Raw genomic sequence first — 26,510 nt, 5'->3', positions numbered from 1 at the left:
GGACGGTAGGAAGGACGGAGCAAAAGCTTGCGGTGTAATAAAAGCAAACGGTGTTGTTCCCGTTTTCACAGATCTTGCGTATAATAATGGACAAGAGATAAAGTAGCGAACGCGGCAAAGTTCCATTTATAGAAACGCGAGGCCGGACGAATCGATAGGGAGAAAAGCGTCACAGCTCCGAGATATAAATTTCGCGATAAAAAAGAAAGTTCTAGGTCGGACAACGAGCCGCAACGATAATTCTCTGATTCGAGAACAACGATCTTGCTCGGGAGGATGGACTCGTTGGTAACGTCGACGATAGCGTTTGCTCGCACGAAGAGAACGTTTTCGTAGAAAAGGTGGTAGCTCGCGGCTTTCGTTGAAACAACTTTGCGCTTGGAGAACTTCGCGAGAACTTTCTCTCTCGCACACACGTTCGCTCCTAACGGTCATCGAAAAATCCGTCCGAGTCGTTCGAACGAATCCTAACTGCGTTATAACTCCATCGACTTTTCTACTTTCCCACTTTTCCACGACTCGAAGAACAACTTTTCCTGGGAATGCGATCTTATTATAACCTAATGTTCGATTTTAATCCTCGGGTAGGAACGGCACGTTCTTAGCAGAAGTGGAAGAATCGACCGACGTAAATATTTTTAACCGCGTACATATCACGAATCTGGAGAGCGCGATGATATCGCTACATCGAAACAACCAAAATTTACGAGTAATTTCACGGCTCGTTCGTACGGAGATTAGCGCGCTCGGCGTAGGAGATGAGCGAGAAGAAGAAGAAGAAGAAGAAGAAGAAGAAGAGGAAAGAGACGGTGTAGAATTCGTGGTCACGAAGCAAGTTTCGAAGCGACGGCAGAAAAGCAAGAGAAAGATATTTGAAGGATTACTTTTGTTTCCACGCCTCTCGCAAACACGACTACTTGGTTTTTTTTTTGCTCCTCTCGCTCCCATTCCGCTCTCGCTCTCGGCTTTCCGGAATCATCGTGCACCGGAGATCTCTATTCAAAGAATTATCAAAGTGCTGAGCTCGCTCTACGGCCTGCCTTAGCCACCGGCACGGATATTATGCATTAAACGCGCTCGGCGGCGTTAACGAAATTCATCCTCCCATTTCCTCTCTCCAATCTCCCTCGACACCTATGCCTCTAGCGATCGTAGGTCGGCTGCCTCCTCCGCCCTCCTCGGAAAAGTTTACATTTTCCGGAGAGGAAGTTTCTCGCAACGACGATCAGCAGCCGTCTCCGTCGCGGATCTTCGTTCCGTCCGTTGAAAATTCCCCTTGACGAGTCCGCTCGTTTTCCTTCTTATTTTTCGAGATAAGCAAAAGTATACTTATTAAAGCGCAATCTACGCTATTCTTTCCGTCGGCGTGCATCTTTATGCGATACCTACTTTGTTCTCTCCTGAATAATTACTACGTCGCCCGAGAGCCAACACGAGCGACGAGAGTTTCTCTTTCTTTTTATATCTCGAAATGCTCCAGCTTTGTTCTCGCTTTATTCTTAAATAAGAAAAAAGGGGAAAAAGCATCGTGAAAACTTCCCTGATAAGCGTAAAGCGCGAAATGGATCGTCGGGTCGTTCGATATTGTACGATATTATACGATATTGTAAATCGAAAGACTAAAACTCGATGAAACGCGATCTCGAGCGACTCGATAGATACCCGGGCGAGAACCGTACGAAGGGAATAATGGACTATAAGAGACTTGAACGAGCGGTGGCTTAGACGATGCAAATTCGAAGCTATCGTATACGAGGAGAAGACAACATTCTTCGTTCTTCCATGGTCGATCCTTCCTCTTATCTTTCATTCGATTCGTTACGAAATAATCCAATTACCGCAGGTTTGTATCGCGCGATACGATAATATTTCGTACGAATCGGAACTTGTGGGACGGCCGGTTCTCGCGTGAAAGAAAAAATGAAGAAAGAACAACGGAATATTAATTTCGATCTCCGTAGACCCTTGCCTTCTATCGTAGCCCGAATATTTCGTCGAACGTCAAGAACGTGGAGACGCGGGTTCGCCGATTTGTCACAATCGCGTACGCTCAATTTGTACATTTTATTTCCGTCGATTCGATGTTCCCGGTTGAAATAAAGCATCGAACTATAACGTATAGGTATATCGAATCACGAAGGTTCGATGGACCTTCTAGCGAATCGATAACGGTTCACGTCGTTCCCATGCATCGGCGGTCCTCCGGTAGAGATCGAAAAAGGTATCGATAATAAAAATAACGTGAATCGCGCGAGTCGTCAAAGTTGCTCGATCTGATTTACGATCCGTTCGCTAGAGAGAACGCAGTTTTCATTTCGGTATCGCGCGATTGACCGTGCTTCAAAAAATTCATCGGCGCTTCGCTATTATTGCCTAATAATAAATCTGTTGGTCGACGCGTTACAAGTTCGATAAAGAACGCTAACCGCAATCGCCTCGCTACCTCGAATTTCGAATAATTCCTCGAGTTGCGTCCTCTCTCCCTCCGTAGATCGCGGAGCGTCGAAACAACGCGTTTCCTGGTTTCAACGAGCTTTGCTGATCGAGATTTTTTACGATCGATTTTTCACCTCTTCCCCCGACGGCTTTAACTCCGTGATTATCGAAAAAATGCGAACGATTATGTGGGCCGCGGGCGAAGAGAGCGAGAGAGAGAGAGAGAGAGAGGGAGAGAGAGAACAAATAAGACAGAAAGCAAATTGCCGTTCGATCGAGGAAAAACGCGTCTACGAGGATGGAGATTTAATGGATTAGAGAAGGGTTATCGTTCATCGTCGTAACGTCGCTTCAACGAGACTCCATCATTTCCAATTGTCGCGTTGCCTCGCGGATTGTACGAAAGCAGGGCTCCTCCATCTCCTTCTCCCTACAGCTCGTACGAGAGAAAGTCGGATCGAGCCGTAAGAAGGATGACGCGAACCAGCGAACAAATACGAAGGAAAGACAATTCACCGTCGCGACTCATACATCTTGTACGGCTTACGTAACGTAACCTGCCACTACGGCCGACGACTACAATGACGCGGACGAGGGTAAAGAGCAGCGGGAACGCATATTGCTTTCTCATCCTTCCGATATCGAAAGAAAAGAGTTATTTTCCTTCTCATGAATCATGCATCCGGGAGTAACGAGTAACGCAACGATTCTCGCCCGTTGTCACGGCAACGTTATGTACGACACGTTACGTTACGGTTGCTAGCCTTACGTTTTGACCCATTACAAATTCTGCGTTTCGAAACGTTTCGTCGATCGTTTCTCTCGAGTTACTCCATGAATTAAAACGAACGATCTACGTTCGCTCCGCCGTCCGTGATATCGAAAATACTCGTTGCGCTCGCGTAACGCGTCGTTACAATCGTATCGTTCGAAAAGTTCCGCCCTTCGGATCGATGTACTCTCTCTCTCTCTCTCTCTCTCTCTCTCTCTCTCATACATATGTAGGAGGTAACCACGCTATTTATGAACGTCGAAAGTTCCCGGACATCCCTCCCCGCCGAAAGAGCCGATCTAAATCAGTAAAGTTCCTTTTCCCCGTGGAAATCTTCCGTGGTCTCTACGCTTTGTCGATCCACTTCTTCATCTCTCTCCTGCTCTCTTTCCCTCTTCCTCGATCATGCGCGCGTCCCGCGAAAGGGGAAAGACGACGAGACGACTCCTCTTCGTTGCCCTCGCCCTTCTCTTGTCGTACGCGCATGAGATTCCCTTCGAAGCCCGAAGTAACGCTATATCGTAAGCGATTATCCGTTCCCGGCGATGGCGATTAAAGAGGAAAGAAAAACGCGATGCCTTTTCGATATCGATTTAACTTCGACGGCGGGCGAAGCAGTCGTTAACCGAATTGCCAAGCTTTTTGTCCGCGGCCACGACCCGACGGGACGGATAATGGATACTTAACCGGTCTGTATTACGCACCGAGTCCGACCCTCGTCGGTCAATTTTCGCAATATTCCGCTCGAGGATGCATCGGGTCCTCCCCCTCTTTCAAATCCATCTATCCGTGTCTCGTTTTGCTCAGTCGGTGCACGATCAATGAGGTCAACGCGGATGCAAAGGGTACTCGTCGAATCGAAGGTCGAATGTAGTCGACGATGCGGACGCACCTCTGCGTCAACCGCATCCGGTGCAACGTATTAGCGCGAATAACCTTCGCATTACGTATTTTGCATCGAAGAGAACGCATTTCGTCGCGCGACGACCAATGTCAAACGGACGTTCGCTTTTCGGTCCAGCGTTCGCTGTTAGCGAACACCATTGCTTTTTCCTCCTTCTCTCTCCAACCGACGATGTCGTTACTTTTTTCGAACGACCATCCCTGTCGGATCGTTATGCAAACGGTAAGAGAGCGAGGGATGATAACGCGCAGCTCCTTCTCCTTGCTCCTGCGAAGTACGGTCCAACCGTTATTACGTATGAAGCGGAATGTCTTAAGACGTAACCCGCACGTGAGGTACGGCGTCAACGACGGTTTAAAATAGTTAAAACGCCGAGCAGCGGAGTCCTTTATTCGACCTCTTGTTACAAAGAAAAAAAGAAAAAAAAAACGTAAGGACCCACGCGCACACTCGATTAAGACGTCTCGAGCGACCGTCGACGCGTCTCCGCTACTTTCTTAACTTTTCACCCTCGTGATCTACCTAGCGACTAGGGAATGCATCCGTGCCCATTAAAGCGATCTCGGGAAAACGTCGCTGAAAGTACCGTCCGCGTCCTTAACGCGATATCGTCGATCGTTCGAACGTAAACCGACCAAAGTCGCAGCAAAGTTTCTCGTCGATTAAGATCGGCGATCAGGAAATCGAAATTTTTGTAAATTATCCCTCAACTTTTTTCTTGGAGTTTCAAGAACCGACGATAGCCGAGAAATATATTACATGGTCGAATTTATGAAGGAAACGATATTGTAGAGAACACCAGGTGTCTCGTCGCGTATCGTCTAAAGATAAGTTATAAAAGAAAGTGGAAGGGAAGAGCGTTCTTCCAGTTATGCTTGCGGAATCCCGCCAGCGGCATGTACGAATTACAAGTTAGACTTCGTTAAATTTTCACGGAGTGTCAGTCGCAGACTCTGGGCTGCGAGCTCAGCTAGACACGATGGCGGGAGAGCACGTTGGAAAAGGGGTGGACGAACAAGCTGCTCTAGCCGTATCGCGCCGCGCCGCGCCGCGCCGCGCCGCGCCGCGCCGCGCCGCTCCGGGTATATAACCTTCTCCTGAAAAATAGATGGGATTCAAAAGAGGTCACACGATCTACCATCGGACTCCGTAGGGTCTCCTTTTCCTTGACAAGGAACACGTACGTACGTTCTTCAGAGAACATCTGGGCCCGCTATCGACTCGTCCGCATTCGCGAACAATGCTTTCGAAAACGAAGGTTATTCTTATTTTCGAATCGCTGTTCTTCGATTAATCGCGATTCCTACAAAAGTAATCTCCAAGGAAAAAACAGAGAGGAAACAGGAAATTCCAAGTCGGACGAGAATCGACCGTTTCTTAACGTTCGCATTACTCGATTCAAAGTTTTAATACGCATATTCGTGCGACTCTTTCAGAACGAGCAATTTTCAGATTTCCAATACGCAGCGGCGCATTTTCTTCATTTTCATTTCGCGACAGGGTGTCGTAGGTGAATCGCGATAATCGTTTTCCACGGAGCCGTTTACGACGCTATGACGCGCGCGAAGAACGAAATAAAAGCGCGGAGATACAAAGAAGGAAAAATAGACACCGAAAGAAAGAAAAGAAGAAACGAGAGCGAGATAGAGCGAGCGAGCGAGCGAATGAGAGGGAGAGAGAGAGAGAACCGAGAGAGAAAAGCGAAGCAACTCGTGCTTCCTCGGACACAATGGGATCGGCGCATAATAGAGTACCTACTTTGGCTTAGATTCGGGAATGGCTCTTGGGTGGGCTTGCGTAAAATGAGGCGGTTAATTACCTCGGCAAATTAAGTGGAAACAGGCTGATTAGCCGAATCTGTCTGCACGCCTGATAGTATTCTACGAAGCGCAAGTGGTTGCACGATCTTCGGTGCATTTGGGAAGTATCTTTATACGAGCGGATAACGAACCCATAAAATTTCGTGGTTCGTGCGAACTTGCCACTTGGATCTATTTTTTTCTCTTACTACGACGGACCGATCCGGTTCTCGATACGCGAAATCGAATTCTTAAGCAAGTTCCTTGAGTCGATGCCGAGATTAACGCTTCGTTATTGTTCCACGCTCCGTTAACGGCAACGCGTCGATTATCGGCGAGTTGACGTCCGATCGAATATTCCGAAGCAACGTAATTACGGTATCCCATTGGTCGTCGACGGTTACGTAATCGCTGAACGGTCATATCCGAGGAAACTAGAGACGGCGCGATTCTCGTTCGTCTTATACTACGATTTATTTTAAGGCTTCGAACAATTCCCATTATTCTTTAGCGATACTTCTTGCTTATTTACGTTGGCTTCCCTTCCGCCGTCATAACAACGATACAAGGCGGCTTTCTTTCGTTAGCGATGCGATACGACTTCTCTCGCATCGCGGCAACGTACTTGTTATATTTTTCCTATATCGTCTGGCGACGCGCACGCGGAGACGCTTATATATTCCATCGATAAAACTTTGTAGATTTTCGAAATAATCGTGGCGTTTCGAGGATGGCGAGTTTACCTGTCGTTGTCTCGCGTCGTCGGGCGAAAGTCGAAGCAAAGAAAGCTCGTGCGCGCGCGCGCGCGACTATTAACCGTAACCCGTGTACGCGGAATTAGCATCGTAATTGTAGAGAGCGAGACCACGGTTAAACCACCCTTTATCGTCGGTCCTTCTCTTACTTTCCACCGCCCTCCCATCGGTAGCCTAGGGTACACGCCCGATCGACCCGAGTTGACCCACTCTAACCCAACGACGACCGGCGGCGTGACCCAACCCCTACCTCCGCAAAGGAGTAAAGCCGAATGACCGAACGAGCCGCCGATCTCGACGTTTCTTTTTCTTAACGACGCGAGTCTCGCGCTTATTCCATTTAAACCGCGATTCCGTGCCTACGGCTACGATACCTCCGTACGTCCTTCGAAGTCGATCCTTGCGTATCTATACACGTACTCTCGATGGTATGTATCGAGCGAAACGTCGCAAGACGCGATACAAACGACACGCGTCGTTGATCCGTCGGGGAAGCGATTCTCGTCGATGGCGTTAGCGAAAGACCGAGCCATCGACTCGACGTGCTACGACGTCGGTAATGCGCGTTTGTCCGATCGCGTAAGCGCCATGTTTCTCCGAGGAATGCAAAGTGATCTTGGCGAGCGAATCGGTAATTAGCCGCGTTGCCAAGTTCCAATAACGATCCATAGGTACACGGAATGAGGTGGTGTCGCATCGGCGACGCGTCAGGTGGAAACGCCGGGTAACGGCAGCCGGGTCAAACGAGATGCAACGCGCGCGTCTACGTAGATTAGCGTTCGCCAGTCAAACGTCGAGTGTTCTAACCGAGACACCTATTGTGTCACCTATCTTCCCACATACCCGGTGCCTCGCGAAACCTGCCTTTGCGTCGCCAACGGTACGAAAGCTCGATGCTCTTCCAACGTTTGTTAACGCGACGGGTCCTAACGAATCTACTGAAAAGCGAGCACGGGGAAATGGTCCAAGCTCGATCGTAAAATAACCGACTCGAAGAGATCTCGAGTCCTACCAACAACTCCGGTACTTTCGGAGCTCCTTCTCCTTGCTGCGCGTACGGAGAGGAATACGCGAGATCACGAAGAGACACACCGTATATGAACCGAGCTCGAAACGTCGCGCTCGCGCAAAGATGCGTATCGATTTCCGAGAAGTTACTGACGTACGCGCTTTCCGAATGTCGTCGCCTCGAGAATCGATTCGACGGTCTCAAGTATCGGTAATTACACGAGTAACGGCCTCGAATATCGTACGTCGATAATCCGTATCTTCGACGCAGAGTCCTAACTCGGAGAAAACCGAAGCGAAAGAAGCGTATCGCTTTCGTTCGATCGTCCGAGTCGTATCCTTAAGAATAATTTACGATCTTTTCCTCTCCGTTCCCATATCGTCATCTTCTGACGGATCGATGTTCCGTATATACGCGCATGGACGTTCTCGCAAGATCGCGAGCTAAAAAGTCGTCCGAGAGAATCGTCGCGTATCGTCGAACGCTCGTCTCTGGAAATCTTTCGGCTCTCGCTATCGAGAAATTTCAAACGACCTTTCGATTCTTCTCGTTTCGTTCGTCGGACGAAAAGGTCTCTCTCGTTCTCCTCTTCGTTTTTCTTCGTCGAGAGGACGTTACGAAGAAAGGTATGTACTCGCGCGGGCCTCTGCTTCCATTAGGTACGGAGATGCCTAGCAGAGTTTTACGATGGCGCCGGATGAAACTAAGGAAATACGCGAGGCTGTTTCGTCTTGGGTTCTTTTCCGAGATTCGTCCCCTCCCTCTTTGGTACGACTTTAAAGAGCTCGCTCCCCGACTCCTCGCGCGTTTTACTCCTCGATGAAAACCCGTTCTGGAAAAGTTCTCCATTATATGATCGTCGCTCACGCGTAATTACCCCGGACCGTAGTCAAAGCACCGCTCGATTATCACGAAGGGCAGTGAAAAGGATTCCAGCCACGGAGACAAGGATATCTTGGCTGGTACTCGGGATAATTTCATAAGCACGAGCCCCGTCTCGAGGAGTTTTTAAAAATGATTAAAGTTGGAGCAGCGTTCCGGCCACTGCTCCTCGTCCTCGCGAATTCTCCTTTTCATCCCCCACTTTCTCTTGGTTTGCCTTTTTTCAACCGCACCACTTTCTCCTTATCTCTCCTTTTATCTCTTATTATTTTTTACGAGAAAGATGTAAAGCTTGATCCTCGACGGAGACAACCTACCGAATAATATACCGATTTTTCCTCGCGATCGACGACCTATCGACGTATAAACCCCGCTGCGCACGCATTTACCGAATATCGTATCGTTAAATTTATTACGACCAGTACGTTCCCAATCATTTTTATCGCATCGCATTATCGCTAATTTTTACGAGCCGAAGACTTTAAAGTTAAAAATATGTTAATCGGGAAAGGAAAAATATCGGATCGATTCGTAAATAAGTGTGCCGTTTTACTTATTTACTTAATCTCCCCGATATACCCACGCTTCTTCGAACTCATCTTCGTTTCTAAGCGGCAGATGATCGATCGATCTGCCATTTTTACCTTACAATTAGTCTTAAAAATAAGTTAACCTTAAAATTAGTAACTCTAACTTAATAGTACTATTAAGAGATAAACGTGTCAGAGCGTAGAAGGCTACTTAAGAAGTTCTCCGATGGCTTCAAAACACTCGTCCGCGGTGTAGGTCGAAATCGAGGAAGGTCGATCCGTGGAAGGTTGAAGATGGGCTGGCTGGAAATTATATAGTTTCGAGCTATCTTGCGCGATGCACTGACTCTAATACGCGATAATTATCAATTACGAGACGACGCTGTATTTCACTCGCGAAACTTTGGTTTCTTCGTAGGTAACTGACTGCATTGCACGCAGCCGATTAAAACGGCAGTTGGACGGGTTCCTTAAAATTCATTTCGATCGCGAGAACGCGAAGGAATTTAAATCGACGAACGAACGCTGCGTCTGCCTCGTGATTTTATTGTTTTCTATTTATTATCACCGATACCGTTCTCGATTTATTCGTCGATTCGCGCACTATTCCAATCGCGATCTGAAACAAAACGAGGAACAAAATTATTCGTACGATCGTTATAATAAAAAAATTTTGAAGCAATATCAATTGTCCGAGTCTTATCGCTCCGCACACGGATTATCAATCGCTCGACTACTAATCAATTTTCGAAATAAAACAATCGTTGCGGCGGTAAGCTGGATAACCTAAAAATGACGAATAACCTAAAAAGCGTACAAATTTCTATACTTTCCTACGTAATGATAAACAAATACTACACGTACAACGAGCGTATCTAATAGCAAATAAACGAACGAAGAATAAAAATGTCGATGTAATGAAATATATAAGTACGCGAAGAATACGCAAGTGCTTGACTCGCTCGCTCGGAGGCAAATTAACCAATGCTTTCGTAGCGTACGATACGTAAGAACGAAGGTCTCTTTCTTTGTCGAGAGAACCTTCGACGCTCGACCGTTTTGTTTTGTTTTTATTCTCGGCCGGAAGATTTCTTGGAAACTCCCGATGTTATTCGATGCCATCTCTCTCTCTCTCTCTCTCTCTCTTTACACTTTGTTGTGTGCTTTGAAAAGATATAAACTTACCTAGGACACGGCCGACGCGTTCGACAAAGTGCTATTATAGCTCTTGAATTCTTGGAAATCTGAAAACTGTGAGATCGCATTATTCGAGTAAGTTAAAGCGCGCGCGTGTGTATATGTGCGGCGCGTATCGAACACGCGTACATGCGTGCGTACGTAACACAAAATGTCCAACGATCGCAATTATAAGCGCAAAATTATAGATCGAAGCTTCGTTGAGAAGAGAGAAAAGTATCGACATCGATCGTAAAGATGTTGCTAAAAAATGTGAGAAAACGTAGAGCGCGATAGTTCCTTCTGTCGCGTCCCCGGGGCACGCCGATATTATTTTCGGCGTAGAATATCTTTCAAACGCGACGGCGAACCTACGATACGTGGTAGAAAACGCGATCCGCGGAATCGATTGGCGTAGGGAAAGAGAATGTACGGTAGAAAAAGATATTTCAATTACCTGCAACTAGGCGGAACGACGAGGCAGTAGATCGTGCAGCCGTGTCAGCGTATATCCGAGATGGCGATCAAAGTGGACCCCGCAGTGCGACAACAGAGCCACACTGCGGACAAGTCGTTAGTCAATGCAAATATAAATTTCTACAATTATTATTGATAAAAAACGTTAAACCATAAAATATAGGAGAGTGAAAACCATGACAAATATTATCAGTGGGTACGTTCAAAACAAACGACTATTTTTTAGTTAAATAACTCCCATTTTTTAAACAAATAGCGCACAAAATAGACGCACACGTGCATCGCGTATATCTTGTCGCACCTCTTCTATGCCCCCTACCTACATTAAACGGAAAGTAACGAATAATTAATAAATCGAATGGTACAAGAATTTATCTATATTCGTTAGAAATCTCGTTCGGAAATGTTTCGAAAAAATAATATTCCGTGAAAAATTTGTCTCCGTAAACGTTCCATACCTCTGTAATTTTTTTATCTCGAAACGATGTATCGCCGCTCGATACTGGTATCTCGATTATCGATCGATCAGTCCTGCGAAGCAGAAGAAATCGGTACGACGTATAAACGGTAATCTACTTTTGCGACGAAACTCGAGGCAGAATCGAAAAAATTAATTTCTATCGAGATTTATAGACGACGTTGTCCAAAAGTCTTGGTTGCGCGTGACGGTATGCGCTTAGAAAAGAAAGAAAGAAAGAAAGAAAGAAAGAAAGAAAGAAAAGAAAAAGGACGAAACTTTTCCATCGTCGAGTGCCTCTTTCATCGGGAAAACGTGCGTAGTCGCACGAACCATTAGCGCGATCTCTCGAGAGACGGAGTAATACGACGTAACCGATAGCCCGTTTCTATTATCCCCCTTTTAAGAGCACGCTCGGTCCGAATGGAAGATTTCTCGAGACTTTTGATAATTACTGGCCGTCAGAAATTCTTGAAGGATAAATTAATTCCGCGTTCGCTCCCTCGAGGGCTCGTTTCCACTTATCGACGTGGAGGATAAAGAGCAGCTTCTTCTTACGAGGTACGTCGCGCGTATAAAGCCGGACAAAGGCTGCATTCTACCGACACAAATAATTAATTAGCAAATCTTTTATCGGGTAAACGTAACGATCTTCGCGTCGAGCGAACATTTTCTTCGACGGATCCTCGTTAACACCGAGGATCTCGTAGGAAACTCGCGAGCGCGACGTTGCGAAAGCACGAAAAATTTGGAAGGAAGGATAGCCGATTGATTCTAAATCTTCGTTCGTTCGATTGCTCGGTATAAAAGCGTGGCTTCGCTTTGGCGTCACCTACTGTCCAGGAGCGTATTTAAAGGAAGACGTTAATCGGATCTCAGCGGTAGATAGAGACGGCTCTCTGGCGTATAATTACCTCGAGCGGAGAGACGGCCGAGTTTAACTCTAATAAATGATCCCAGACATCTTCTTATCGAGGAACCACTCGGGTTTTACCGTCGACCGACGAAACTTGATTTTTATCTTCTTTTCGAGGGAGAAAAAGAATAGGAGCAGTGGCATTTCTTCTTTCGATTAAGGAATCAAACTCCCTTTATATCGATCGGAGTCGGACGGGAGACGAATCGGATATTCGACGGAAACACGTAGCAAAGACGATACAAACGCAATAACGTCGAACGAAGCTCGAAGAAAGTCCAAAGCGAGGGATAATACGTTATTAAGATCGGGAGAGAGAAGCGGAAGAGAGAGACAAACAAATTCGTTGTCGTTCTTTTAACTATTGTCTATATACGTTTCCGTTCGGCTTAGAACGGGAAATATTATATATAAGCATTTGCAAGATGAAACTTTTTACGTCGGGTTGCGTCTTCGGACCGCTTGCCGGCTGCTCTTTGACTACGCGCGCTTCGATCGTTGCACCGATGCAAAGCGGACGCCTCGAAACCTCATCCGGTTTTGCTTTTTCCAATGAAAAGCGTTAAAATGTTTTTCGAACGAACGAAAAACGTTTTTCTTCGTTACCTCGGAGTAACAATTTGACAGTCTCGTTAGAACGAATGGCAAACTCCGTAAGAAGTTTGCACGAGTTTTTTAGCTTTTCACAAAAAATGCCACTAGATGGAACGCCAGTCAGAAGTTGAAAAGAAACTTGAAAAAGATCGAGTAAAAGAAAAAGAAAGAATATAGGCAGCTAGTATTTCCAATTTAACCGCATCGCTCGGCCCTAAGTTCGGTATTCAGTACGCATCGCGGTTAACAGCGTTTCCTGGAACTCTAGTTAATTGAGTTTTATTCCCGGGTTTCTTAACTCGCGGCGCAGCGCCCGCTTCCAGCGTTCCCGTTACGAACGTCGTGCTCCGCGTACTTACCTCTCTAGACCTTTCCTCGTGCACGGTGGCCCTTTCCGTTGTTGAATTTCGTAGTGCGGTTTCTCGCGTCACGACGATCGGTCGTAATTACTTATTCCTTGGTCGGACGCGAACTGGCAAAACGCTAATGGATTGCCGCGAACTCGAATCACGCGCGCGAGCTTCTTACTCATTGGAAGCGTTGACCGAGCGGCGTCGTTGTCGGAAAAGTGTAATTGCGATTGTCGTTATCGATTGAAATGGACGAAATGTGTCGTTAGCTTCCTTTCGTTCCGACGATACGATAAAACGATACGGTCGATCGCGTCTTTAGAAAATCTTTTGGATTTCAACGACGCGTCCGAGTAGAAATATCCTCTCTCGAGACGTTGTTCGTCCGATTTGCCGTAAAAAATCGAAGAAGGTATTAGCGTCGAACGAGATAATTCGATTAAACCAAAAGACCGTTGTTTCTTCTTTTCCCTCGATACGTTAAATTTACTTACTCGAACCGTCGTCGTTCCTTGTCACGAAGAAAGGTAACTACTTTCTCGAATCAACGACCAAGACGGATTATGATCGATGAGAGAGCGATCGGGAAAGCGGAAGTCGAATCGTGCAAGCTCTAATCTCTAATCGAATCTTTCGTTCTTACTTTCATCGATAATTACTTTCTTCCGCGGCGTTCTTAAATAATTAACCGCGCTCGAACCGTTTGTACGCAATATCTTCCCTATCTGATTATTATCGAACGATGACAATTATCCCTCGCAGATCCCATTTAAATTCATATTAAATTCCTCGATCGATTCCAAAAGTTTTGCGATCGATGTTTCATAAATCACCGTCGATTGTCGGACCTTATTTCGCGATAAATTCGTCGAGCTCGCGAGAGCTATACGAATGCCGCGATCGTGCGCGAATTTCTCGAAAAGAAAAAAAGAAAAAAAAAAAAAAACGCGAGCCTGCTCTCCACGTCTCTGACCGGAGGACTTTCACGGATCGTCCTTATCTCTTTTAGTTTTTTCCCGACCCCTCCTCCCAGGGGTCTTGTATGCCGACGGATTATACGTGAAAAGTATTAATAACGGCTCCGTTTTGACAGAGATCTGTATATCCGACCTTTGACCCACATATCCCCAATTCATTTTCGAAAGGTTATTTTCCGAGAGAGAAATGGAGAAAAAGAGAGGGTTTCTTGCGCCTGGGGACGCGATTGGAACATCCTTGGATTCGGCTTAAAGCTCTGATTCCTTCACCCGCGTCGAGTTATTTCGAAGGAAGATCCATTTTCTTGCCTTTCGTTGGAAGGTGGGACCGTTGAAAACGATCGCACGTATGTACGTTTTCTAGGATAAGAAAGAAGATCTCTCCGAGATGATAGGTACGTAAGGATACCTACGTAATCGCGTTTGAAACGAGTCCCGAAGGGGGCAGGTCGGGGCATACACTCCGCTTGTACAGGTAATGGCCGGTATTACGATCGTCGCGGACGAAGAACGAGCTCGTTCGCGTCTGCGACTTCATCTTCCTCGTTTCTTGTTTTACAATGTGCGAACTTAAAGAAAAACGCTAACGAAAAAGTAATAGCCTCGTAACGCTCCCATGTCCTCCTCCTCCCTGTCGTGTTTACGACATATGCTGACGTAAGCAAGCGTCATAAAACCGAGTACGCTTGCCCGTGTAATTTAATTTCCTTCTCTGTCTCAGAATTTATGTTTCTATCGCGTCCGTTAGTTTTATTTGATCAAAAAATGATGAAACGTCGCCGGCGCGGGCGGCGAAACGAGCGAGCGAACTTTTTAATAACTACCAATCTTTGCTCAATTTGTTAATTTAATTATAATTAAATGTGTCCATTTCATAGCTCGGTGAATATTTATGCGACGTTTTCGAATTGCTTCTCGTTGCCGGGCAGCCACACGGTCGACCGACCCCACATTTCGTTCGCTTATGGACGCCCGAAATGTATCGAACGCTCGGCGTCAAAGGGGCCGTCGTGCGTTAAAAAATGTATCGAAATGGATTCGCTGCCGTTTGATATCGATTAACTCTGTCGGCGGATCGAAACGATCGCTCGAGACGCGCGTTTGCGGTTCCGCCGTGACATTTTTTCACGCGTCTCCTCTTTCGTGCATTTACGTTCAGAAGAAACGAGATACCGCATCGACGCGGAGCCGTGTAACGTCGATCGTACGTCTCTTCGTTGAAACATTCGTACTCTGTGGTAAATCTTTTTGTTTTTTTCTTTTTTCTTTTTTTACCGCCGACTTGCTTCAAAGTCATCCTTCGTTCGTCGATGTCGTCGTCGGTAGCCGCAATTAAAATAATTGCGTTTGGAAAGAAACGTTAAGTTCCCGAGGCGCGGCGAGGCAAGACGAGCGACGCGCGGAGCGAAAAGATCGATAAGCGCGCAGAAATCTAAACAAGGGGAGTAGAGAGGGTTAACGCGAACGAGCTATAGGAGCTAGGGGATCGAATCGTCGGAGCGTTGACCCTCCCAACGTTACCCGAGTATAAGCTGCAGGTTACTACTTAACGTAGTCCCGTTTACCGTAACACGGTAAAGCGTCCGATCCCCATGTACCGCGGCCGCGGTTGCGAACTACGTGAGATACGTTTCGTACAAGGGCGCGATCGCATCGGCTGATAGAAGAAAGGATCGTTCTTCGGTTATTCGTGCATTTGCGCGCTATCGCGATCCACGCGTTTCTTTCTTTCCTTTTCTTTCCCAACGTACGCAGTTTTTATCTCGCTCTTTTGCTCGTACACAGCCGAAACGTTGTTACAAAGAACAATAATTTCCCTTTTCTCTCCGTTCGAACGTAAAGCGCGGAACATATATGGACGACGCGCCCGAAATTGGCCTATGTTTACGCGAAATAGATTTCTTTGGAGCGTGAAAATCGCATCCTCGTGTGAGTATATTAACGAAACGATCGCGTGGGTTCGATCTGGCTCATACACTAAAAAGTGTAATTGGCGGTGACACGTCAAAAGCAAATATTCGCCGTAAACCGAAGCAAAGCTCGCTACGTACGCGTGTATGAGATCGCTTTTCGCCGTTGACAATTTGTCTGGAAAATTCTCCGTGAATGCCGGCCGAAATGCCGACCGTGAGTAAACAACGAGATCGGACTAGCCCGATGCACTTTATTTACACGCGAGAACGATGATGCGACGTAAAGTGGATCGTTAGATTCGAAATGCGTAATAAAGTAATATTTTGACAACGCGTACCGCATACAGTAGCATGCGACGTTCGATCCTTTCTTCGACGTAGGTAGGCGTGGAGATTCGAAAGGTTCGCTCGCTTATCGCGATCGAGAACGAAGAGAGAAGAGAGTCTATGATCTTTCGAAAAGGGAGAAAAAACGCCGAGGAAAGACGGGGACAAAGTGACGAATGAGAAGGCACGTCGGGCTTTCTTTCGATATCGGTCAAAGTAACGAGAGTCGTGGAGTCTCTCAAAAATCATGAACGACGTTTCTCCTTCGACGAAGAGAACTAGGAAGAGAAGTCGGACAGGAAAAACGGCTCTTTATCGGTCTCTTTTGGCGACACCCTCCGCCGACACGTCGTTCAACGATCTCTTCTCTGCGAGAGAAGCCGATGCTGGAACGAGGGAGGAAAAGAAGGGAGATAGGGAAAAAAGAGCCCTTTTCGTCTATCCGCAACTGCGGAAAAAGCGATTGACCTCCTAGGTTGGCACACGAGCTGGACGATTTTTTTCACCGCTCGGGGATCAACTCGTCTGCTATATTAATGATCGTGGAGCATGGATTATCCGACCAGGTTTCTCAAAGCGAAGCTTCTCCCTCTCCCCCCCCTCCTCTCTCTCTCTCTGCCCCATTCGTACCAACTTTCTTGGAAAATTGATTGTGCTCCTGCGAACCTGTTCTATGTTGGGCGAGCTACGTGAAAAAAGGGAAAGAACGAAGGAACAAGAGCGCGCGTGCGCTGGAGAAAGAGGGGGGAGGGGGGAGGGAAAAAAGTTGAAAAGTTGAGACGTTGAGAAGTATGGCCACTGCCATTGGTGGTTTAGCGTCAAGAAAACGAAAGGAGAGAGAAGCTCCTTGGGTGGGCGGGTTCGATAATCTGTCTTTTTTTTAACCATAGAAAAGCGGACGGATTATAATTAATATTTTAAGTAACTTTTCTTAATTATCGATTCGCGTTGGTAGATTAACGATGCTTTACACGCGCGTTTTAAGTTCGAGCGATGAAAATGAAAAAGTACCCCGTAAGAACTTACTACTGAATAACGAACGAGATCGAATGTTATCGAACGAAAATAATGCGATCTCCGACGCCGCTTCCATAAACAAATTTCTAACGATTGAACACGTCTCTCTTCTCTTTCGTCCTTGAAAAATATTTTCTACCTCGACGTCGATTTCGAAAGAAAAGAAAAAAGAAAAGAGAAGGAAACGTTTAATTCGAATCGACGTCTGTTCGAAGCGTCAAGAAAGAAACGAAAATATCGCGCGAAGGAAGGAAATAAATGAAATTACGTTTATCCGCGCATCCGCGGTTCCTTTGCGACGAGTCGAATCTCCAACGAGATACCACTGTATCTTCTCTTTTGCTTTTTTTTCAGAACCCTGCGAGAAGACTTATTGCGCTTGGGGCGCGACGTGCGTCGTATCCGAGAACGGAAAAGCTTTGTGCCAGTGTCCAACGAATTGTCCGTCAAATTCCGCACAGGTTTGCGGCTCCGACGACGTGACGTATACGAATCAATGTCATCTGAGACAGGCGAGCTGCCAGAGAAGGAAGAATACTAGAATAAAACACGAGGGTGCCTGCGGTGAGTAACGCGTACAACTTTTTCCTTGCGCCTTCTCCCCATTGCGGGATTATTCCGCTTTGGAAAAACTTTTTCGAGCCTGGGGCGAAGAAAATCAGATGTAAAAATATGGGATCGGTATCCGTATCGCGTCCTCCGATCGAATTCTTCTCTTCTCGTGGCGATCGGGTTGCGATCGCGCCTCGTTTCTCGATACGTCGCTTCGCGGTCGGAAACTCGAAGAAACTCTACGAGTTTACACGTTTGGCACGAGCTATCGCGTACAAGTTAATCCGCGTACGTGGTTAAATACGCGGCAAGAGCAAATTCTTCGGCGGAACGTCTCGCGAATTTTTAACTAAACGAATAGACCTCGACAGACCCCGGGAATGGAGTTATTAATTCGATTCGAAGTACGATGCGCGATATCTCCAACGATATCTCCCCTGTCGGAAATTCAATTTTGAATCCGTCGCATAAGATTGCGCGTAGAGCCGCTCCGCTACCGTGGAACTTTTATAACCGGCAGACATCGGGGGAAGTAAAAGTTTCCTTCTGTAATAAAGTTCGCAATCTCATCTAACGTCGTCGTGACGCCGCTTGATAGAGACGACGCGACGCGACCGTGTTGTCCTTTACGTACGTACCGCGCGTACGTGACGCAACCCTAACATTTTTTATCCTAAAAACTTAACGTACCGAGCTCGGTCTACAACGTTTCTACGAGAAACGTTCTATCGTCGCGATCATGCAAATCTCTTAGCCCACGTTCCTTCGTGCTTCACGATCGGACCCGAGTTTTACCAACGTTCTTCCTTTATACCTCTGCCTCGCCTCTTTCCGACTAAATCTTTGCAACTGGAACGAGAAAGAAGGATAGCGAGCAACGGAGAAATAAGTATCCGTCAAAATATTCTCGGTACAGAGCTCGGACGAATTTTTTTTAGATAACGGAAACTTGGTTGTACGCCTTTATACGGAGCGAAAAGATAAAGGGGCAAAGAAAAAAAAAAGAAAAGAAAAGAAAGAAAGAAATAAAGAAAGCAGCTTCGCTATCGAAGACGATCCTCCATCATTTTCTACTCTCTTCTCGTACGTCTCTTCCATCGGACTTTGCAACCATGAATTAACCAATACCCGATACCCGATTCGCCGTAACTTTTTCTTCTCTTCGAGACGTTCTTTTATTCAAAACAAAACGACCGAGCTCCGTCGGCGTGTATCCTCGTACGTGGCTGTGCCGTCCGATACTATCTTGAGGGATCGGAAAAGAAGACATTTTTAAAAGAATAAGTATTACATAAGTCGTAAATATTACAAGAACGAAACGGATCTTCGAGATTCGAGTTGAAGATCCAACGAAATCGTAGCTACAGGGACGAAACCAGCCAACGGGATGTCTCCTGTTTTTGACGTTTTCATTAAGACGTCTCCTTTCGCGATACGGAAGAAAAAAAAGATCAAATTACATTTTCGATCGTCGTATTTAAATCGTTCGTTAAGTAGCGTACCCTTTTACAACAGATTCCGAGGAAGAACGTAATTACGGGGCACGTCGCGTACGATACGTCGTATACGCAACATCGATTTTCTCGAACGACATCCGCCCTTTGACGGATGACTTTTCGATTTTCGTCCTTCAGATTGGCAATGCAAAAGGTAAATTAATAGTAATGCCTTGGAAATGCGCGATGCGTCCTTTGGGTGGCAGCGTAGCGATGGGAGGACTTGAATGGTTGCGACATGGTTGCGTCAGGGTGAGAAAAGCCGTAGCGCGAAACGTTTGTTCTCTCGAAGCAGCATTTTCCCTCTTCTCCGTCTCCTCCGGGGTTCAGACAAAAGAGGCATCCATTGTCTCCGTCTCGTCGGCTCGTTGCAAAATGAAATGTCATAGCAGGTCCGCCGCGCGTACCTGCTTTACGAATTACGTGCTTTACACGCATCTGGATCGTTTCAATCGCGCCTTCCTATCACAAAAGTATTGCTCTTTCAATGGCGAGAATACAAGACGAGCGAAGAACGTAAGCGCAAGGTCACCAAAGTTTCTCATTGTCTTGTTTTTTAATTGGGCGATATGCCTCGCGTCTACGTACGCGGACGCGAATTCGCACGATACGCGGTTCTGAAAGCTTTCGTGTCTCGAAAGTGCGAAAGTCGTGCTCCGGGCGCGATGAAGGTGCGACCTAGAAAAAGATATGTGTGCGCGCGCGTATCTCTGGAGCTTCCATCGGAGCTTTCGTTGGACCAAAGTTATGTACTCGTGACGCGTCGACGCATACGCATGCTAGAATGATGCATATACGGGAACGCGTGCACTCGACAAGATGCACGCCATGCAGCAGCTCCTGTCTCGCTCTTCGGTCGCTTGCCCGAGGTCGCTGATTGTCATTTGCCTTCGCGTACACAGAGGCAGGCAGCTTTGTTTACCAGACAATAGACAATCTACGGAGCGAGCGAGAGAAATGAAGAACGAGGTGAGAGAGAAATAGGGAGGTTGGATGGCATTACGAGAGAGAGAGAGAGAGAGAGAGAGAGAGAGGTAGAGAAAAAATGACAACGCAACGTCTCCTAGCGACGTTTTCAACGTCGGCCAAAGTAAGTACGCGTAGGCACGTACGCCCCGGTACTACGGTACACACTACCGTGTGGTGCTCTTTCGTAATCCGTCTTTCTCGGCCCTGTTTCGCCATTCTCCTTTACCGCTATTTCACTCTCGATATACGTGGAACATCTCTTATTTACACCGACTCTCTCTCTCTCTCTCTCTCTCTCTCTCTGTTCGCGCTCATCGACCTCTTACGCGAGAGACGCTCCTCGACGGGTAAATTGTTGTGCCGTCAAACAATAGGAAACATATTCCATGTCATCGCGTAAAACATTCGCGTGTCCTTCGAGAGAACTCGCTTTCTTCGTTCCGTCCGACGTCGCTTAAAACGTTAAAAATCTTACGCTCGATGTCGGTCGAGAAAGGCAAGAAGGAGCGAGAATAATTTTTTTATATCCTCGAAACACTGGACTTTGAAACATAACTCGAAATCGAGATTGAGAAGAGAGTCGAGTACGAAGGGAAAAAGTTCGTTCGAAGTTGAGAAAGACTAGCGAAGGGTCTCGTTATCTCCCTTTTTCCGTCGGGTCCAGTGTGTGCACACGCACGCGCAAAATCCCTCCTTCGTACCTCCTTACTTCCTCGTGCATTGGAAATTAGAGCTCCGTGTTGGTGTTCCCGCTACACGCCGTGCTACAATTTCCCAGAGGTACGCACTCCGTTATTGATTGCAGACTCGTTTCGCTCGGCGGTGGAGTAATAACGGCACGAAAGAATGTAGTTCGAAAGAAAGAGAATATTTTCGTTTTCGTAAAAGGCCCGCGTAAACGTAAAGATATTCTTTTTAAATCGCATATCGCTAGTCGCTTTAATCGGCTCCTCTTTTACGATCTACGAATGACAAAAATTGTCGAAGTCGAGGTTCCTTCGAAGATATCACTATCGATGAAAGAGCGATCGATCCTTCGAACTTTTCATCGTTTATCCTTGGCGAAAACGAGACGAGGACGACGAGGGGCAATTAACTTAACAGGAGACAATCTCGGTCGCACAGTTCATTACATTTTCGAGGATATAAGAGGCGAGTCGAGTAAGGAGGTGAGTTAACGGGGTGGTAGTAAGTATGGGCAGGCGCGGCCGAGTTTTATCTAACTTTTTCTCGGTGATAAATCGTCGATATAAATGTCGTCTGCGCTGCTACCCGTTATACCATCTTCTCGGCCTTCCCGCTTTACCCCCTGCTCTTCCTTTCCTCCTTCGTCAAACTCGGACGGCGTACAATTCTTTTCCTTTTTCCGAGTTTTCCGTACGACGGGAACGACGGTAACCGTAAAAATAATATTTCCTATGATTCGAGGATATTTATATCGGGGTTCTGGAAGAAATAAATCGGGTGCGAGGTCAAATTTTTCGGACGCCGCGTTTCAAAGAGATCTCCCGATTTCCTCGACGGCAAAGAAACTCGACGAGATGTGCTCGTGCCGTCGGAAACGTCGTTGGCCCGCGGAATTACGCGTCGTTGGTATCAGCGAAAGCGAAATATAATGTAAAGAGGAGCGACGCTCGCTCGAATTATAATTTATCCGCGACGAACCCGGTTATTCCAAGAATACGTAATGTGGCTGGAAACGATGATTAATCGTCGAGAGGCACGTACTTTGTAGAGAAGCGTGATAAGCTCGGAGACGAAAAGAAAAAGGAAAGAAGGAGAGAGCGCGATAAAAGGTATTAATAAAGAAGAAACAATCTTGCTCGCCGTTGCCACTGTTGCTAAACGTTCTTTTCCGTCTTGCGCGCGGAATTGAATATCGACTCGTTTTCTGCTCTCTCTCTCTCTCCCTCCCTCCCTCTTCACCTTTAATTTTCAATAGGAACCAGGACAGTTTATCTTACTTTCACGACGGACGCAATTCCCATTGCACGGCTCTCTTTCTCTTTCTCTCTGTCGCTCTCGCTCTCGATTTTATTCGGAAACAAAGAGGAAGTAATAAATCCGCTTGAAGGCTTCTTCTATGATTCGCTACGCGACTCGTCGCGGCTCCGTCGACGTGACGCACCTTCGGCTGTTTGCTTTCCGTCAGCCAAAGTAGCATCTAATGTTCCTGTCCGTGACACCTAGTCAATGAGACCTACTTTACTTCCCTCTCGCCGTCTCTTTCGGTATCACGAAAGGTTCCGGCCCGATTCTTCGCATACATCTTCATTCCGCGAAATGGCGGAGCTCTTTCGTTTTCTCTTTCTTTCCCTCTCTATCTCTATCTTCCATTCCTCTCATTGCGGCATTCGTCTTTTCTCGAGAGACGCGTTCTCTTTAGGTCTTCTCAGACTTTTACCGTTTCCTTCTCTCTCTCTCTCTCTCTCTCTCTCTTCCTTACAGAAAATATCCACGGAAGACATAAATTCGACTTAGAATCCTACGGGAGTTCTGTGATTTAGGCGAACTCGATGAAAGATAAACGTCCGAGATGCCTTCGCAAAAGTGCCGTCTTATCATAAGGAAAGTCTCTCGCGTGCTCCGACGGAGAGAGGGAGACAGGGAGGGAAAAAGTCGACTACCTCTCGAAATATACAAGATGTATCTAGTAAATTGGAGAAGTGCTCGAGTAAACCCGAAGCTCCCAAAGTGGATGCTCGCGTTCGTCCAAGTTCTGCGCTCGTTACTTCCTCGCGATGCATCCTCTCTTTCTCTTTCGAAACGAAAGAATTACCGTCTGTCGGAGCTAAACGGTTGCAAGGCGAGCGAGAACAGCATTCGACAATTTTCGACGCAGAAGGAACACGTACCCGCCTATTCGGCTAGATAAGGCGCGAGTTTACCGTCGTTGGACGAGCGTTCTTTGATAGGTCGCGCTGCATTCTTTCCTCTATCTTCATTTTTTACAGCTAGAAATACGAAGTAACGGTGGGACGAAGTATCTTAGCGGAGAAAAATAAATCCAAGGGTTGACCTCCTTCGTCCCCCGATTTTTTCTCCGCGTCGCAGCGACGTCTCTACCTACGCGAAAAGGCCGCACGTGGCAGTAGTCGACTCGTTCCCCCTGATCCAAGGCGGCTCTCAATTTACCTTCCTCAATTTCGAGTCATTTTCTCCGCGAATGCCTCAGGCTCTCTTCAATTATTACGACCGCCGAGGTACGAGATATTTCCAGAGTGTTTTGACGATAACCGACGGGACACGGTCGCATGTCGTACAGTAAAGGTTGCCTTTCGCTATCCTCTAGCTTTGCCCTTTTTCCCATCCCCCTTCTTCTCCTCTTCTCGAGCATTCCCTCGGTCGTCGACGTCGGCGTCGAGACGCGTCGCGTCTGTCCCGAAAACGCGTTGGCCTTCTCCTGAAATTTAATTCCGCGACTCGGTTCCGTCTCGACGTTCTTCCACCTACGCCATTTATGCGTCCCTCCCCTCCTTCCCCCCACGATTTATACTCGACATCGAGCGTACTAGCGCGTCCGTCGGGAGAGAAAGGTCGAATAATTGACTAGAAACGCAATTACGTCGCAGAAAAAGATGACGTCCCGTTTGATCCTTATAATATTTCTGTAAGAGCGAGATATAACTCCGGACGATAGTTTCGACTCGATCGATCGTTGCAAAACGTTCGTTGTAAGAGTAACGAACGAATAACGTCATCGATATACGAGTACGTGCGTTCCTCGATATCGCAACCGATTCTAAGAGAGAATAAAGAATAAGGAGAAATAAGAAATAAACGCGATCGGATTACTCGGGACGTTTATCGCGCTACGGAGAACTCAAAGAGACGGGGCGCTGTGCTTCGCACCGCGCTTCGCATCGCGCGGTTCAGGTGCTATCGCGTTTCTTCGTCGTTGACGAATACGAAATTTTTCCGCATCCGGCATGCTCGTAAGAAAATGAAAATTTACATTACGTGGCCATCTGGAGAGCCAACCGTATGAACGAATCGTACACCGGTGAGTTGGATGCTAGAAAAGAAGATAGACGGGGAGAGATCCCTGTCTTCTTGGTTTTCAAGGTAGCAACGTGTAGAGACTACGGGACTGGTAGTAGTAGTTCGCCGCTGTAGTAGCCAGACCCCAAGTATGAATGTCACGTGGCGGAAACACGACAAGCATTTCGTTCACTCGACGGCGTCACGCAATTTCATATCCGCTCGAAATGCACTCTTTTTCCCTTTATTTCTCTCTCTCTCCCCGCTCCGACCACCTATTTCTTTCCCCATTTTCCGTATCGCCTTTCTTTTCTCTTTCTCTTTTTCATCCGTTTTCCTCCGTTGTGTTTTCGCATTTGCAGATCCACGAATAATAGCAGGGTAGTACGGTACGGTTCCATAGCCGGAGCAATAACGTAACAAATAACGCGGGAGTCGCTTAAATAAATAGTTTGCACGGTGTTTCTCGAGGTAAATGTCCGACGCGTGTTAACGTTTTCGAATACAAGGTTCGAAAAATCAAAGACCGTAAGGACAAGCCGATCGTATCGTGTCGCTTTCAAGGCGTAGAGGAAACGTCGTACGAGAACGGTAATCGTAGAAAATTTCAATTCGAGTTGTCGAATTTATTTTACGAGAATAGCAGAGACACGCCCAAAGACGATGTAGCGTTATTAGCGGTAATTACCACGGGTCGTCCTCCACGCTTTAGCTTCTTTAAACTTTGCGAAACTTTGGGTCGATTTTCACGTCAAAACTATGAACAACATCGACGTACGTTGGGACGGATACTCGCGTTGCTCGTACATCGAAACGGATTTTGCGTTTGCGCTTCGAAGATCGCACAGCCGTAGCAGCGGAATGGTGGACTAGCTGGTAATGCTATACTAACGAATACATAAATTACGCGCTCTGGAAATTTCAACGAATTTCGTAGAAACCGTCTTAATCCATTCTCGAGAAGGAAGTTTCAATAAGGAGGCATGAGTTATGAGTTGCCATAAAGACTTCTCTATTTTCCGTTTTCCTACGTTTCACTTCCAACCTTTCGTTCCTCCGCCTTCCTCTCTCTCTCTCTCCCTCGCACACGCACCGCGCTTCGCGTGGTTCTTCCTCGCAAAGCTTTCGTCTCGTTCCAACCTTCCTATCTATTCCCCTATTCTTTACTTCCATTTTCTCCTTTGTCTTTTTTTGCCGTTCTTTCAAAGACGTTAATCTCGAAGAATAACACGGAAACATTTTTTATAGGATTTAAAGTTGCAATCTACGATCGCGGAAGTTGTTGGATTACCTTCCCTTTATCTACGCGTAGCGTAAGGAAGAAAAATGGAATATTTGATAAATCTTTATCGAAGTGTGCGTCCAAATTCGTATTTATTCTAGGAAACGTATCACGAAAGAATCAAAAACGAACGTACTCGCTCGTATGGAGCTTCGGAAGAGAGGAGAGCGATAGGAAGGATAAAAGCGTTTCGCATTTTCCTGGAGGTCTTAATTGCATTCCCGAACCGTAGGATAATGATATTGACCCGGTGAAAATGGCGAACGTTCGTTTGCTCGAAATTACAAGATATCCATCGCGTTTGTAGACGGCAGGAAGGGTTCGAGACGAACGTCCTTCGCGGAACGTCATGAAACCCTGAGAAGGGTTAACGCGTCCTACGTAAGTACTCACCCTCGTCGATCTACCTATTCTAATGCGAACGGTCCGATAAGGTCCTTTCGAAATTCCTCGTGTACGTGGATAGGTGTGTCGAGCTTGCCACGGACGAATTCGTTGACTCTTCCTCGGTCGATCCTTCCTCGTGATCTCGCGACGGGAAGGAATCGATCGAATTCGTCGAATTTGTCAAATTCGTCAAACGTGCAAGGAAAAAGGGCGAAGAGGGAGTACGTCGAGTACTTTGCTTCGACGAGTCGAGTACGGTAAGCGAGTGGCAATTAGTAGGAGGCCGATCCACGGCTCGAGACATCACCCTCGCTGGATGACTGCCGGATGAAAAATGTCGCGTCTCCGAGCCATTACCTCCCGACCTTTCTTCCTCTCTCGCTCTCCTCGTCTCCACTTCGGGAATTATCCTAATATTATATTTGGACCCTTTCGGACGAAGACAATGACGATGTTTCCAGCTGGAGTTTCGAGGGGCGCGAAAACGACAATGCATGTTTTCGTTAGGATTTATCGTTACGCCCGTATCCGAGCCCCGCATCACAACCGTGA

The 26,510-nt window shown here is 46.8% G+C and overlaps 1 protein-coding gene across 11 annotated transcripts in view; it reads left to right on the top strand.

Annotated features, from left to right (window-relative positions):
• LOC122629176 (agrin-like) overlaps positions 1-26,510 on the top strand; it is a 235,541-nt gene that overhangs the window by 148,235 nt on the left and 60,796 nt on the right. For all 11 annotated transcript variants that reach the window (XM_043812293.1, XM_043812292.1, XM_043812287.1 and 8 more), the window contains one exon: positions 17,646-17,855. In XM_043812293.1, the coding sequence (XP_043668228.1) occupies positions 17,646-17,855 (210 nt within the window). The remainder of the gene's footprint in view (positions 1-17,645; positions 17,856-26,510) is intronic.

Source organism: Vespula pensylvanica, chromosome 5 (genome assembly GCF_014466175.1).
Source record: "Vespula pensylvanica isolate Volc-1 chromosome 5, ASM1446617v1, whole genome shotgun sequence".
Lineage (NCBI taxonomy): Eukaryota > Metazoa > Arthropoda > Insecta > Hymenoptera > Vespidae > Vespula > Vespula pensylvanica.
Note: the sequence above shows the minus strand (reverse complement) of the source record. Positions and strands in the feature narration are given on the sequence as shown.